This window comes from Rhipicephalus microplus, chromosome 1 (genome assembly GCF_043290135.1).
Source record: "Rhipicephalus microplus isolate Deutch F79 chromosome 1, USDA_Rmic, whole genome shotgun sequence".
In the NCBI taxonomy this organism is placed as follows: Eukaryota; Metazoa; Arthropoda; class Arachnida; order Ixodida; family Ixodidae; genus Rhipicephalus; species Rhipicephalus microplus.
The window spans coordinates 287,104,161-287,118,567 of record NC_134700.1 but is presented as its reverse complement, the minus strand read 5'-3'; the positions used below and the strand labels follow the sequence as shown (position 1 = coordinate 287,118,567).

General features: G+C 45.3%; 2 protein-coding genes across 3 annotated transcripts in view; one reads left to right on the top strand and one right to left on the bottom strand.

Annotated features, from left to right (window-relative positions):
* LOC119159369 (unconventional myosin-Ie-like) overlaps positions 1–14,407 on the top strand; it is a 292,958-nt gene that overhangs the window by 27,835 nt on the left and 250,716 nt on the right. For both annotated transcript variants that reach the window (XM_075865081.1, XM_075865080.1), the window contains exons 2-3: positions 73–198; positions 12,942–13,031. In XM_075865081.1, coding sequence (XP_075721196.1) covers positions 73–198; positions 12,942–13,031 — 216 coding nt within the window. The remainder of the gene's footprint in view (positions 1–72; positions 199–12,941; positions 13,032–14,407) is intronic.
* The window catches only part of Ih (hyperpolarization activated cyclic nucleotide gated potassium channel Ih), a 325,658-nt gene that overhangs the window by 270,113 nt on the left and 41,138 nt on the right, over positions 1–14,407 (bottom strand). The gene's annotated exons all lie outside the window — the stretch shown is intronic.

The window sequence follows — 14,407 nt, the reverse complement described above, 5'->3', positions numbered from 1 at the left end:
GCTTTTATACACCATTTGTCGTGCAGCATTCCAAGCTTAATTTCATGTTGTTCTTTTATTCTCTCCTCTCAGGTGTACCACTGGCAGAGCCAGCAGTACCGCACCAGTGGTGTGGACGACATGGTGCTCCTCACCAAAATCAACGAGGATGCCATCGTCGAGAATCTACGAAAGCGATACATGGACGACCAGATCTTTGTATCCTTTGATGGCCCTTTTCAGTTTCATAATTTTCGTGTGAAACATAATATGGCGCCTTTTTGTGGGCATAATGTAGTGTGATGTTTAAGAAATGGCGCCCAATATTTTAAGTTTGATCGTGGATTCACAAGCGTTGACAGTTTGCCCCCCAAAAAATAAAAATAAAGCACGTATTTCTTTCGATTGCTTGAGCCTGCTTTCGAAAACAAGAAGAAAGCTTTAAAATCACGCATTCTGTTCGCCAATGACGGTAATTGGCCCTCCCCGAGCACTTGACACCGTCGAGAGTTAAAATTTTTCCGGATACAAATTTGGTTTGGTTTCGTTGTATAAAAGTCAACAAAAGATTTCGACTCCTCTCGTCATCTGTTCTATGTACAGAGTGAATGCATATCATTACTTAATGACTCACGCTTTGCACGCATTTCTTTTACCTTATACAGTAGGGGTGGGAGCTAAGTAGGGGCTTTAAACTTTTATGACGAAATCGCGATTTATTGTTTTCTTTGCACGTGTGGTCACGGTTTCAGAAAAAATCTGCCTACTTCCTTCACGATATGTTTATATTTTGTTTTATTCTTTTAATATCACGCAGCTTTACACCAAGTAAAGATGAAAAATCTGAATGGGTGTACGTGCGAGGAACTGCGTCGCTTCTTTTGAGAAAGAGTTCATTATTTACTCCCCCGTGTTTTGAGTGTACGAAATGCGCATCGGAGAGACAGTCTCTGAAGATGGGCTTACAAATGCAACAGCACACAAATTTAGAGTGAAAAAAAAAAAAAAAACATTCTAGGCCCATGGCAGAACACCTCCAGTGCGTTAGACTCTACAAAAGCGCTACTGACGTTCTTACGGGCCACAGGCTTGAACGAAACGTTGTAAATAGTGCAGTTCGTGTGAGTGACTGTATGTGTTATGTGACTGTTATGCGTGTATGTAACTGTATGTGTTGTGTGTTTATAATTGTATACATCGCTGTCATCACCCGGCAACTGGAGTAGCCTGTCAGGTGAAAAACCAGGCAAACCTCTCCAGCTTCCCATTAAAATAATTCTCTCTCTCTCTCTCTCCCGTGCTTTAGCCTACATGCCACGGCTTTGAATTCTCGTGCGGGCCAAAATCTCGGAACTCCTCTACAAGTATTACGGGAAGCTAACAATTTTTGCAGCCATCGATCACATCGGCAATCGCTTCTTCTTCTATAACTACACTTTTGTTCTGTGCAACATGCATCGAGAGCTTGCCGAACGTCGTTGCACTGGAAGCACCTGAGTGCACTCTCCGTGTGTTTGCACTGCCGAGATTAAAGATCCTCGGCGCAATGAGAGAAATGCTGTTTACAATAACGTATAAAGTGTTTGCAGAACAGAGGTCTCCGCTCGCTACTGTATGTACTTTTTTGCCTCTAAGGAGATGAAAGAATTTGTTTGGCGGCGGTCGCATACGTCGCGAGCTTATCAGTCCGTTCTTAGCGTGGCTGTAGAAGACCTTGCACTCAAAATGTATTTTTTTCTTGCCTCGGCCGTGTCGACTCGGGGACTTGGATTTGTCATTGAGAACTTGCTTTTAATCGGACATTTGTTCTTGCGCACGTGGAAGACATGCGATTTAGAGAGACCATGCACGCTTGTCGACTTGCGGGAACAGGATACAGGACGCGACGGAGTGCTGTCGGCAGCGGGGAAACCAGAGCGCGTGACACTTTATTGGTTGATCTCTGCTACGTTAAGATAGTCCCGTTTACAGTGATAGAGCGTTTATTGGGGTGGTTACGATAAAGAAAGCTTAAGCGTGGGAAAGGAGAACAACGACACTCCGTGTGGGTTGCGTTTTTCTCTTCTCTCTTATTGCACGCCGCATGTATCTTGCTTTATGATAGTTGTCTTGCTTAGTTAGGGAAACTTATTGCCAAGTCCTGTCGCCGTCCACTTACATACTTTCTTGTGAGTGTAAGTGAAACCAAGTGGCGCTGTTGTGGCGTGCGGCTTGTAATGAGTACAATTGATGATGAGTCGTCATTTAGAATGAGATCGAAGTTTCAACTGCATCTCACGTGCGAGGAGTGCAAAACGTAGCCTTCTGATATGCAGTCGACCTGTACAGTATAGGCGAATTCAGTGGAATGCCTCTCTAAGGGCATGTACACGCGCCATTCGCACTTGTAGTGCCGCACCGCACTTGCTGGGACACCTGCCGCACCGCACTTGCTGGGACACCTGCCGCACGCAAGCGAAGGGCAAAAGGGCGCAGCCAATTCGCGATTTCACTTTCCGCTAACGTGCGGCAGCTGTCCTGGCACGTGCGGTTCGGTTGTGCGGATAGCGCATGTACAGACCTAAAGAGGTTCAACAAAGAGGTTCAACAGACCAAAGAGGTTCATGCCAGCGAATGTCACACACTTCGGGTGAGGCCCCGCCGATCCAACACCGACGTGCGGCAGACTCGCAGGCTTCCACTTTACGCTTCGGCCTGCGACGCCTGAAAGGCCTCGAAGTGGCACATTTCAAATTTATTTGCAGGTCGGTCGACCCGTGCGGGGTTGCACGTGTGGTGATGTGTGGGCCTGACGAACGCACTCATAGAGAAGACACGTAGGTTTGTTTACACACAAACAAGCATTTAATCAAAACAGGGGCAAAGGCAAGAGTCAACAAAAATAACAGAGGAATAAAACTGATACGCGATGGAAAAGAAGAGCTACAAAATAAGAAATGCTCTAAAAGAACACCACAGGAGGTACAGACAAAAAACAATTACGCGGAATGTTAATAAACTAATGACATGATGGAAATCAAAAGAGATACAAGAAAAATTACATGAAAAAGATCATGGTCGTGCTTTCGAATTTCAGCGTGCGACGCAGCGCACACAACAACACATATTTGAAAAAATGTTATCCTGTGTTCTACTGCCTTAACATGTTTTTATTGCTTGAACTTTCTTTTTATTTAAGTTACATTGTGAATCACTTTTTATTATGCCCCCCTGCTTGGTCTTTTGACCGCAGTATTCTGTAAATAAATAAATAAAATAAAAAAGGCGCAGTTCACCAACAGAGAAAATGCGAGAAAAAATGAATATATATAGTAGACGCCTGTCCAACTCGTTCACCCACGCATTTTAAACGCAACACTTCATTTCCTCATCAAGTCGCGTTCTACACTGTACTGGAGAGAAAGGAGGATCACAAAAAACAAAGGCCAGGAAAAGCAGGAACTCTCCAAGCGAAGAAATGCAGCTTCTTTCTTTCCTTCTTTTTCTACCAACTGCTACGCCTCGTTGAAATAGCGAGAGCGATGACCGCTCGCATATCTCCATCTCGTTCGCCCACGTCAACCGCAGTTGTAGCAGTGTTGGTACGCACTGCACCAATAATCTGGCAACGCTTGAGTCCTCGGGCTGTTTCTGGATGCACCGCACTGATTCCCGACTCTTCTCTACCCACGTAAAGGCGAGAAGACTGCATTGCACCGCGCCTACGAGTGCACTGCACACCCAAGACTTCATCGAGGTGACGTCACCTGCGCCTCGCGTGTTTCATCTCTCGTTCTTTTTTTTTTTTTTGTCAACTCACGTTGTAGTGCCCGACCCCGCCTACACGTACACCGTGTAGAAGTTTTTCAGGGTCGAATCAAAATTTAACAAAAAGAAAGGAAAAACAAGGCGCCAGGGTCGAAGAAGAAAAACGGTACCACCCGCAACGGCAAGAAGCCCACTCCAAGAGAGAATAATGATGCTTTGAGAAACAAACCAACAAACAGAGAAGGAAGCAAAGAAAAGTGCCCGCAAGTCAGTTTGCATACGCGCCGCTCCCTATGAGCGCGAGACACAAGAGCCCCGGAGACAAATTGTCCGTTGCACTCGAACGATTCTGCCTTTTCCGCGTCGCCCGTAACTTTATATATTCTGTCTCGCCCCCCAGCGGCGCAATTCTCTTCGTCCGCGCGCTGCACGAATACCCTCACTGCTGCCCGTGAATACGAGCCCAAAACCAGAAGAATAGAAGAACTCGGGGAACAGAGACCGTGATGCGACGTTACACGAAGCACGGGAAGAGAGTGATTCCGTACGAACAAGGGCTCCTTCGTCCTGCCAGCCTGCCCGAGGCGAGCTGGAAAAAAAGAGTCGACGAGTGGGAGACGATCACCACGTCTGTCTGTCTGTGCCAACTTTATAGGACGTAAAGCTGTGTACGTCTCGGTTGTACGCTAAAGCATGTCACACTGTCCCACTAATGTTGCGGCGGCTGTTCTTTGCGAGTCATCTTTTATTTTTCCTTGCACCGTGCTTCGCTGAAAAGTGGGTCGACCGGGTTTATTGCTCCGGAAGAATAAGTCGACTGGGTGGGGCTCATTCGTTCACCGCATGTCATTTCAATGAGAGCCTTTTACAGGGGGTGGCGCCCGTTAGCGCTGCTGTTAACGATCGCCCTTTTAGTAAAGCTTGCATATGGGTGAAAAGCGCGCTTCGGATGAGAGTTAGAGTTAATAATAGCAGCAGTAGCGGTCCATCCACTTTGCAGTATATAAAGAAATCGCTATCCATGTTTCCGTTCGCATTTTTCAGTTCGTATAAGTATTGATGGGGCTTGTGGCGGAGAATGTGGATCTGTTTCTGTGAATTGCACTGCCCAGTTAATAGCTAATCAGGGATAGATGATGGTGTAAACAGACATAAAATTCGTCTTTTGGGTCAGTGCGCTACTGATGGTGCTCCGATTCTAGTTTAGAGACTACGTTAAAGAAGCGTGGTATGCTTTTTAATCATTACTAGTACTTAACAACAACATCTGTGGAGAGGGGAACGAAAGGAATAATGATATTTTGCTCATTTCGCAACGTAAGAAAGATGTTGAGATTAAATTAAGGGAGGCTGACTGTATCTCTCCTGCGCCTATTTCTTGTCAAACATAGAACGTTTTCACAATGAAAAGCCATAGAGTACGTAGCATGTTGGTCACGTGCCTTCCTCGAAAGTTATGTTTACTAAATGACACTAAGTAGAAGCCGACAATTTAAAACATCTGCTGATCCAGCCGTTAGCTGTCAGCAAAATGCCTACTACACCCGCCGAGACGTAGTCATAATGACGTCACACGTTCTGGAGGCTGATGAGTTAACATATAAACTTCTAGTCGCAAGCCCAGCAGGTCATAAAACTGCTCTGCGCGCTACCGAGTTACGTTACCTCTCTTTCCTTCTTTCCTTCCCTATTGTTTTCCTCTCCTTTCCTTCTTCCCTGTATAGGGTAGCAAACCAGGTGCAACTTGGTTAACCGCCCTGTATTTTCTTTGCTTTTCTCTCTCTGTGTCTGTTGTTCCAAGTCGCAATATAAATCCTGTAGGTGTCTCTGGCTACGAAAACCTCATTGCATGCCGAACGTACAGCAAGTTGACAAAAAAAACTCACTGGTGTAGTTCTGTGTTCTTGTGTCCCTATACGCCCAGCGCTGTTCTCTGCGAAGGTAATCGGTTCATCTTTCAAACGCCACTGAGACTTTTGTGCGCCTTGCAGTATTACCGTCGAACAAAAAAAAAAAAAACACAATACAGCAACAGACAACAAGCGACAGAAGCAGGTTGATCACGCTTGCCAGTGCCGTTACTGTTTGCTACGGTGCAATCACGGGCTCCTTGACAAGAGTGGCTCTGGTTTTCCGACCTCGTTCTACGGCGAATCGCCAACGTGCGTAAACAGCGCGATCGTGATCGTAGCTTAACGAGATTCTCGCGGTGGAGAACGCTGCGAAACACCAATGCAGCCGGACTGAATATACAGCGAAGTCTGGAACTCGGTGACCGCGAACGGCGTCCGTGCAGCCTCCGCCCAAGTTTCAAGGTGTCTTTTCGTGCTACCGGAAGGGGCGTGCTGTTGCCCGCTTTACGTGTAATTGACGCTTAATTCGTGTGCCTTTCTTTCTTCCCTCTCTCCTTTATCCGCCTTCTCAGCCTCGTATATCGCCCTTAACGCTTCGCAGCTCAAATTTCACGGTGAGCTGTCCAGTCCCGTTATCGCCAGGCGGGATCGAATACGTCACGTTCGTTCGGTGCACTTGATGTATAGTGTAAACGGTCTCGCACAGAGGACGCATGTTCACCCATCGCAGCGTGACCAGTTGGGTTCGGCCCGGGTGGTTAATCTACCTGCATTTACTTTATCGCTTTTCTCTATCTACTTGTCTTGCATTTTATTAGTCCTGACCCTCTTACTGCTTTTTTCCCCCATAGTTCTCAAGCGAAGGAGAGCGATGTTATCGCTTTCTGAGGTGGCCCGATATCTCGTTGCTTACGTTGTTTTTGCTTCGGTTATTATTGAAAACGAATTACGAAGTGAAAGTAAGTAGAGTAGCACTAACCTCAACCTATTTCGGCGTTTATTTTTTTCATCGTGGGGGTCGTGGCTATATGAGAACGCTCCACACCATGTTTTGCTACACTTAAACATAGCAGATAATGTGTTAGCATGATGCAGTATTCCTGCTTACGGAGTGTTTATCCATCCTTCTGCTTAACGAGTGTAAAATCGAATGCAATTGAACATGTTGGTGCACGACCATAGCGAAAAAAAAAAGAAATGGGTGAGAAATTGCTATAAAGAACAAACAGGAACAGCGCCGTTCCTTCACAAATATCAGGTACGTAGGCAAAGACATTTTTCGGGGTGCCATTGCAAGCTGAAGCAGGTGCGGTCGATTGTATTTTCGTGCCCTGTATACCATGGGTAAAAAAAATAAAACAGGGGTGAGAGGAGCGGGAACGGGTCAGGTGTGCAGCCCCCTGGTTACGCTTCTGGCAGATTTATAAGCTTTCTGGAAATGGAGAAATACAGGAGACGGAAAAGATTATTCTAACCCATAGGCAGGTTCCGTGACTTAATTCTCAAATAACGTTTAACTGTGGGGATAAGTAATATCTTTGACAGTGCGATCGATAGGGAGCTGAGACGCAAATGACCTGCAACACGCATAACAAAGGCTTCATAAATCTCGCGGCCGCGATTATCTCGGTAGCGGTGCGCAATGTGTGGGAAATACGGTTCTGACGGGCGAGTGTAATCACCAGCTCGGCAACGGCACATTTATAGTCCGCGCCAGGTTTGGGGGTATATGAGACATGTATGTGAATGGGACCCTGTTGCGTAAGCTTTGGTTTCCAAAACACAAATAAAAGATCACCTGCCCGCATTAAATTACTGAGTTACATGGCTTTCATTCTAAGTTAGAGTATGTTTGCATTACATGGAGCCCTTACTCTAAACACAACATCAAAATGACAGAGAACATTTAGAGAAAAGCTGCTCGTTTTATTTGCTCTAAGTCTAAGCGCACTCGTTCCTCCATAAAGCTAATAGAAAGCACCGTCCCTCTTCCAAATAAGGAAATAAGTAGGCAGATGCCACCCTTCAATTTCCTTCGGTAAATAATTTATTATAAATTATCCCTAGACCGCGCGTTATAATGTAACTCCTCTGTCCACAGAGCGTACAAGTCATAATCACACACACGCGTTAACCCCTCGTTTTTCTAGGACAAATGCAAACATTCCTTCTTCTCTATAGGACAGTTTAGGAGTGGAATTCTAGGCGTATAATGAATTAACCTTCCAGGATCAGTACGTTACTCATTTTCTTTATTTTGAATGAAAATTTTATATCATATTTAGGTATTGTTCCTTCCTTGTAAGCAATATCAATGCCGTTACTGCAGGGACCGAATGGTACTCTGACGACACGTGCTTCATCAATCTGTGTCGTCGTGTGGCCGTCATATGGCGGCGTCATTACCCGAGGATTTTATTGCGTGGCTTCGTTCTGACGCCGCCAACAACGATGGTCATCTTTCGTGTTTGACGAGTCATCCAAGCCTTCCACCTTCAATACATTGAGCATACTGTCAATTAACTGTGAAAATCCCCTTCAGCGAAGCAAAGCTTGCTCATGCATCTCCTCGTCTCTTTTTATCCGCCAGGTGCGCGCACGTCTGAGGGAGCAACGTTTGCCCTTCATAAACACTGCCGTCCCCGCAAAAGACAAACACCTCGCGACACGCTCAAAGTTATCCGCGTCCCTCTTGGCTGTCTTATAGTTGCGGCCGCGGGCAACGCTTTGCCGCTACTAATAAGCCTTTCTTTGCTGGAGTCTCCCGAGGGACACGCGAGACTTTCCCGTCGCCGTCCACCGGCGCACGAGACGGGGATCGATATTAAAATTAAACCCGCTCAGCTGTTTCGTTCATCTTGCTGTTCGCTCCAAACGGTCTTTGCGACCGAACGCTTCACCGGGCTCATCCCCTGAAAAGGTCGCTCGCGGAAAGTAATTTCGCGGCTCGTGCACCGCTGTACGGTACGATATCGGAGCATGCTGGCCGCCACTCAGAAATCACGGGTGTGCCAGCCAGATCTTGGACTGGATATATATATATATATATATATATATATATATATATATATATATATATATATATATATATATATATATATATATATATATATATATATATATGCGTGTGTGTCACCGTCATACCAAGTTATCCTCGTGCACTAAGGCTTTTCGGTATGGATCCGAGTAAGCGTGATAAAGGTTAAAACTTCGTCCCATAGTTTCGAAATGTTTTAAGTAGATCCTTAAGTAGATCCCCAAGGTGGCCATAATAATTATAAATTGACTCGCGCTATAACTTCGCCGCCTTTGCCATATTCAAGTGCCTGAGCGGAGCCTTTTCTTTTCGTCATACGCCAGCCTCACGTTTTAAAGATTAATGATCTTGAAACGTTAATTTATGTTCGGAAATGCGGAACTAGCAGATAGTGAACGCTGCCGCTTATACTCTTAGTTCGTTTTTGCCCGCTTCTTTACGGTGGTGGCGGGTGCTGGAAACTGCGCACTTGTGGCGATGATTGATTGCGCGAAGCGCGCTCTAGCGCCTCTTCCTTCGATCAAAGTCATCGTTGGGCTGACCTGGTAGCGTCAGGTGACTTCTTGCCCTTCTTAGTCTTCGTCCTCACAAGCATTAGTATAATTACGGAGCTGTCAGTTTTAGTTGTGAGACGTCAAGTACTAAACGCTAACCGGAATGCATCCACTTTTTGATCTCTGCTAGTTTGCGGCAGCTTTATATTATAAGTTTCCCTACGAATCTCTACAAAACATTTCAGCGTAGTTATATATCTCAGCAAGAGCTTTATTTGGACGAGTTGGTTCATCGTGGTTATGTTATAGTAACAGCGCGGCAACTTCAGGAAGAGACAAAAAGGACAGTAAAGAGAACGGGAGGTGCATTTTCAGAATATTATAGGCATGAACTCTTACAATTTTATAACGACTACCATCAAGTTCGATGGGCAATTCTTAATACAACGAGCTGGCATATGTATAGGTTTATCATTGGCCCCACTTCTTTTCGACATCTTTTTATCTGTTATGGACAAAAGCATTTCTGCTATAGCCTTGTATGTGTACCTGTACTCAGAGTGTATTGCTATGTTGACGATTACTTTGTGCTTGTAGAAAAAACTGGACAAATGGGGAAAGTGTTTTACTGACAACGTTAAGCCGGGATCAACGTATTCAAAGAGCACTCTTGGGGGCTCAAATTCACGTTCGTATCCAGTTATGAGACATTCGCTTTTCTTTTTCTGATAATGTCCATACTTGCTGGTGCTATCAGCCCAGGAGGGATAAGAATGTCCTGCCTTTTGATAGTGGGCATTCACTAAGAGGAATCGCCACCACGTGTATTCAGGCCACCCTTCAGAAGTCATGTGAGCACAAGGGTGAAGTCAGCCTTAAAAACCAGATTAAATGACTAAAAGATGCTGGGTATACCAACAGCATCATCACACCCGTTTGCGAAACCCTCCTGCAGAAAGTTAAGATAAACAAAACAGGACCAAGAGAAAAAAAAACAGAATGACCAAAGACATTTGCATGTTATACCTTACGTACAAAAGGTGTCTCACAATATAAAGAAAATAGCGAGCAGATATGAAATTAACTGGTTATTTTCCGGCCCTTGCAAGCTTTCAAAAGTGTGTGTACTAAACAGCAACAAGGATAGTCAATGTTGCACCATTCGCCACGAGAACAGGTTTACTGAATGCCAATCTAATGTCGTGTGATGAGATACCATTCACATGTGGAAATGGGGGGGGGGGGATAAACAACAAGAGGGAAGGCAGGGAGGTTAACCAGGCACATGCCCGGTTTGCTACCCTACGCTGGGGGAATAGGAAGGGGGCATAAAGATGAGAGAGAGAGGAAAGAGAAGAGAAAGAGAGAGAAAAAAAACAAAAAAAGGAGGATTGTCAGTCAATCGGCTGGCGCGTATGCAGCGGTGGCACTACACAAAAGTTAAAGGTGGTCACGTAGGCCTGTAGTCCTCAAAAAGCACAAGACAGCTTTGACTGCTTTTTGAGCTGACGAAAGGCGATGACGGTGTTCCAGTAGCATCTGCACAGAGAGTGGCCGATCGTCCAATTGTCGCAATGCGTCTGAAAGCTTCTGTCTCTCAGAGGCAAATCAAGGGCAATGGCATATCAGATGGTCGATGTCTTCTTTGGTGCAGCAGACGTCGCATTCCGCATTGTCGGTCAATCCGATGAGGGTTCTATATGCTTTTTTGAGGGCAACCCCCAACCAAAGGCAACAAAGAAGTGAAGCTTCACGTCGACGAAGTCCGGATGGAGGTCGAAGTTCCAGTCGAGGGTTTATTTGGTATAGTCTCGTATGTCTTATGCTTGGGGTGTTCCACTCCTGCAGACTCAGACTACGTGCCAGGTGACGAAGTTGCTTTGCAGCGTCAGTCCTTGACAAAGGAATCGGAAGGGTGTGTTCTTCTTGGTGCGATGTGCGAGCCGCGTTGTCTGCGGAATCATTGCCACTGATCCCGCAATGGCCAGGAAGCCACTGAAACTTGACCTCGTGGCCTGTTTCTGTGACGTGGTGAACAAGCTTGACAACTTCGTAAGTTAATTGTTCATGGCAACCTCGTCGAAGGACTGACTGCATGCTCTGTAGGGCTGGTTTTGAGTCGGAAAACACAGCCCATTTACTCGGTCTTTGGTATTTGATGTACTCTAGGGCGCCACGCAAAGCCGCACGTTCTGCCGCCGTAGACGTAGCGACAAGTGACAGTTTGATTCGCAGAGTGATTCCTCTAGCTGGAATCACCACCGCACCACCAGAACCAGACGCTGTGGTTGAACCATCGGTGTATATGTGCACGTGGTTGTTGTACATTTCGTGCAGATAGCTCAAGCTCAATTGTTTTAGGGCTAATGAAGGCAAATTTGATTTTTTCTGTATTCCTGGAATTAAAACACGTACTTGTGGAAGTGTCAGGCACCACGGAGGATACACCAGTTTCTCAGCAGGCGTAAAACCTGACGTAAACGACGCACGATGAGCACAGACAATTGCACTAAATTTCGTGCAGGGCCTCTCAGTAGCGAGGGTTGCCAAGTGGTGGGAAGGATTCCTAGCATGTTGCCTGAGGTACGTACGCATCGTTTCAATGGTGACATGTGGAAAAGTAAACATAGGACAAACGGGGCAATGCTTCAATGATCGAGCAAGACAGCATGCTTTAAATGTTAAGAAGGGCTACGGTAGTCTCATGGCCGTACACTGTAAAGAATGTAAGTGCAGTCCTATGTTTCCTAATACATGGTTTTTGAAAAAAAAAGCAAGAGAAGAAAATGAAAGAGAGATTTTAGAAGCATTTTTATCAGCAAGGTCAACTATCAATGCATCAGTGCACTATCACTTATCCTTTCCGAAAGAGATTATTCTTTTCTCAGTTAAGATTACATTATCATGGTCACATGCGTATCGTCGCGCATGAGCACTGTTTCTTGTACTCTGTATAAAAGCGGTCGTAGCACCTTCAATGAAATTCAGTAAAAGAAAAAAAAAACAGTGCTCTTTCCTGACCTGTTTGTCTCTTCCTGAAGTTGTCGCGCTCTTACGAGAACATAACTGCGAATCTCAGTTCTTAAGCATGGCGCATCGTATCCAATAAATACGAAGCCGTGAGTTGTTACAAGTAGAGGTAACAAACAACAAAAGCGCTGTGCCGTGTGTCACGTCTATTTGGCACACCGAGCCCAATTTGTGACGTTGTCGTGACGTCATATGGTGATATCATCACTCGATGATTATTTGCATCGCCGGTCTCCGTCACTGCGAGACGCCGACGGTCAATTTTCGTATTTTGATGAGGCATTTAAATAAATCTGATATTAATTTGTGTTTCTGGCTGAATTCGAGTGTTATGTTACATACGTATGACATCGGAGGGTCAGTTCACTGAATCTAAAGGTAGATTACTAGCTGTCAGGATAATTAATGATCAATTAAATAAGCTCTTGAAAAAACAGACGGATTTCTGATGAATTGTTGTTACTTCGTCACTATACTTGGCTCCAAACTCTTTGATCCCAAGTGAAATAGGTTCCGCAAATAATTTCAATTATAATCATTACAATGTTGCTTTATCATTAGTTTGTGATTAGTGCCCGCCTTATTTAGTAATGTAGGCAAAGTGCGGTTTTGTTAATAGGTACAGTTCAATATGCATCATGCTTTCAACGACAAAAGGAATACAATGCTTTGTTTACTCTCTGATATGTAACACCCAGGCTTTGAGGATACTTCTTCGAGGTAAGAAAATGTATTGTTTTGAGCGAACTGATTTTTGCCTTGATGTGGATGTGCCTGCTTTCCTTGACCAAACAACTCCAGACGTACATTGGCCCTGTGCTGGTGTCAGTGAACCCCTTCAAGCAGCTGCCGTACTTCACCAACAAGCAGGTGGACCAGTACCAAGGAGCTGTAAGTATGCCGAGACGCATCCGTAACAGCGGATAAAGTGGAGAATACACGAGGTCACCCATCGATTTGCGGTTTGCAGCAAAAAAGAAAAGCAGAAGATCGGTTAAGCTTATTTGAAAAATTGACTCTTGTACTCGCCGTAGAGTGACATTTCAGTGCAACAAAAACGTGGATGAGCTGTGCACTGGTGACGTGCAAACTGAGGTAGCAGAAGAACTGGTGGCGTTTCCCTTCTTCTCACTCTCTGCTTCCTATTTCTTTATCTTCCTAGGTCTTTCTATTCTTTCTTGTTCCCATCTTTCAATTGTTCTCTATCTCTCTAGTTAACGCTTTCTCATTCTATCTTTCTCACTTTCTTTCTCTCCATCATTTTCTTTCTGCCTGTCGTTCTCTTTTTTTTTCTGTGGTATGCTTTACTCTTTTCTGTTCTGCTTTCTATTCTCAGCCTCATCTGTCCTCCTCTCCCTCACTTCGCTTTCTCACTCTCTTGCTACACTACTAGGCAAGGTTATGCTTGCTGTACTCTGCTGGCCTTCGGTTGCCGTGTACGTAGGTTTCAATCTCGCCTCGCGTAAAAATCTCTCCTCCCCCCCTAAAATTTCTCCTTTTCCCTGTCCTTATTTATGTCCCCCCCCCCCTTCTATTTCTCTACACCCATCGTCTCGCCCGTGAGCGCGTGATTGTTCGTGATGATGTTTTAAATGCGAAGCATTTCTTAGCGAACCTCAGCGACTTTAAGCGTATCTAACTATCTAGCCGCTTACGTTTGGGTGCCCTCGTGATCACTCCCTTAACTTGGCGTGAACCAAAATTAGCATGGAAGGGTAAGATGGTGTGATCAAACAAAACGTGAATAATGTCACATTCCCGTCACGTCCGTCGCCGAACACTTCCCGCCAGACACTGGCACATATCCGCGGGTGAGTATGTGCCACTGGTATGCGTGTATGTACCACAGGTGATTGACCCTTAGTATCTGCCGAGGAACGACGAGAACACACATGGGTAATTTTAACGCGCGAGCGTTAAGAAATACCTAACATCGGTATACGACCCGATGAATGCAAAGAATAAATGTGAAGGTCTCAGCTGGAGTCGAACCCAAGCATTCTGCGTGGCAATGAATCATTCTGCCACAGAGCTACGCCAGGTTTCAATTTTCAAATAGAGGCTAAACTTCGTGAAACGTCAATGGTGGTTGCAGTGCTGCCTATACAATTTTGTGAGCAATACATATGTACTTCTTTGATACAGCCGTCACGCCGGGTTAACGTCAAGTTGTGGTTAGTTGCCATGCGCTGAGGTTGATTTATAAAGCAGGGTTCAGGGCCAGCATCCTTGATTGATATGTGGGGTTTAACGTCCCAACACCACCA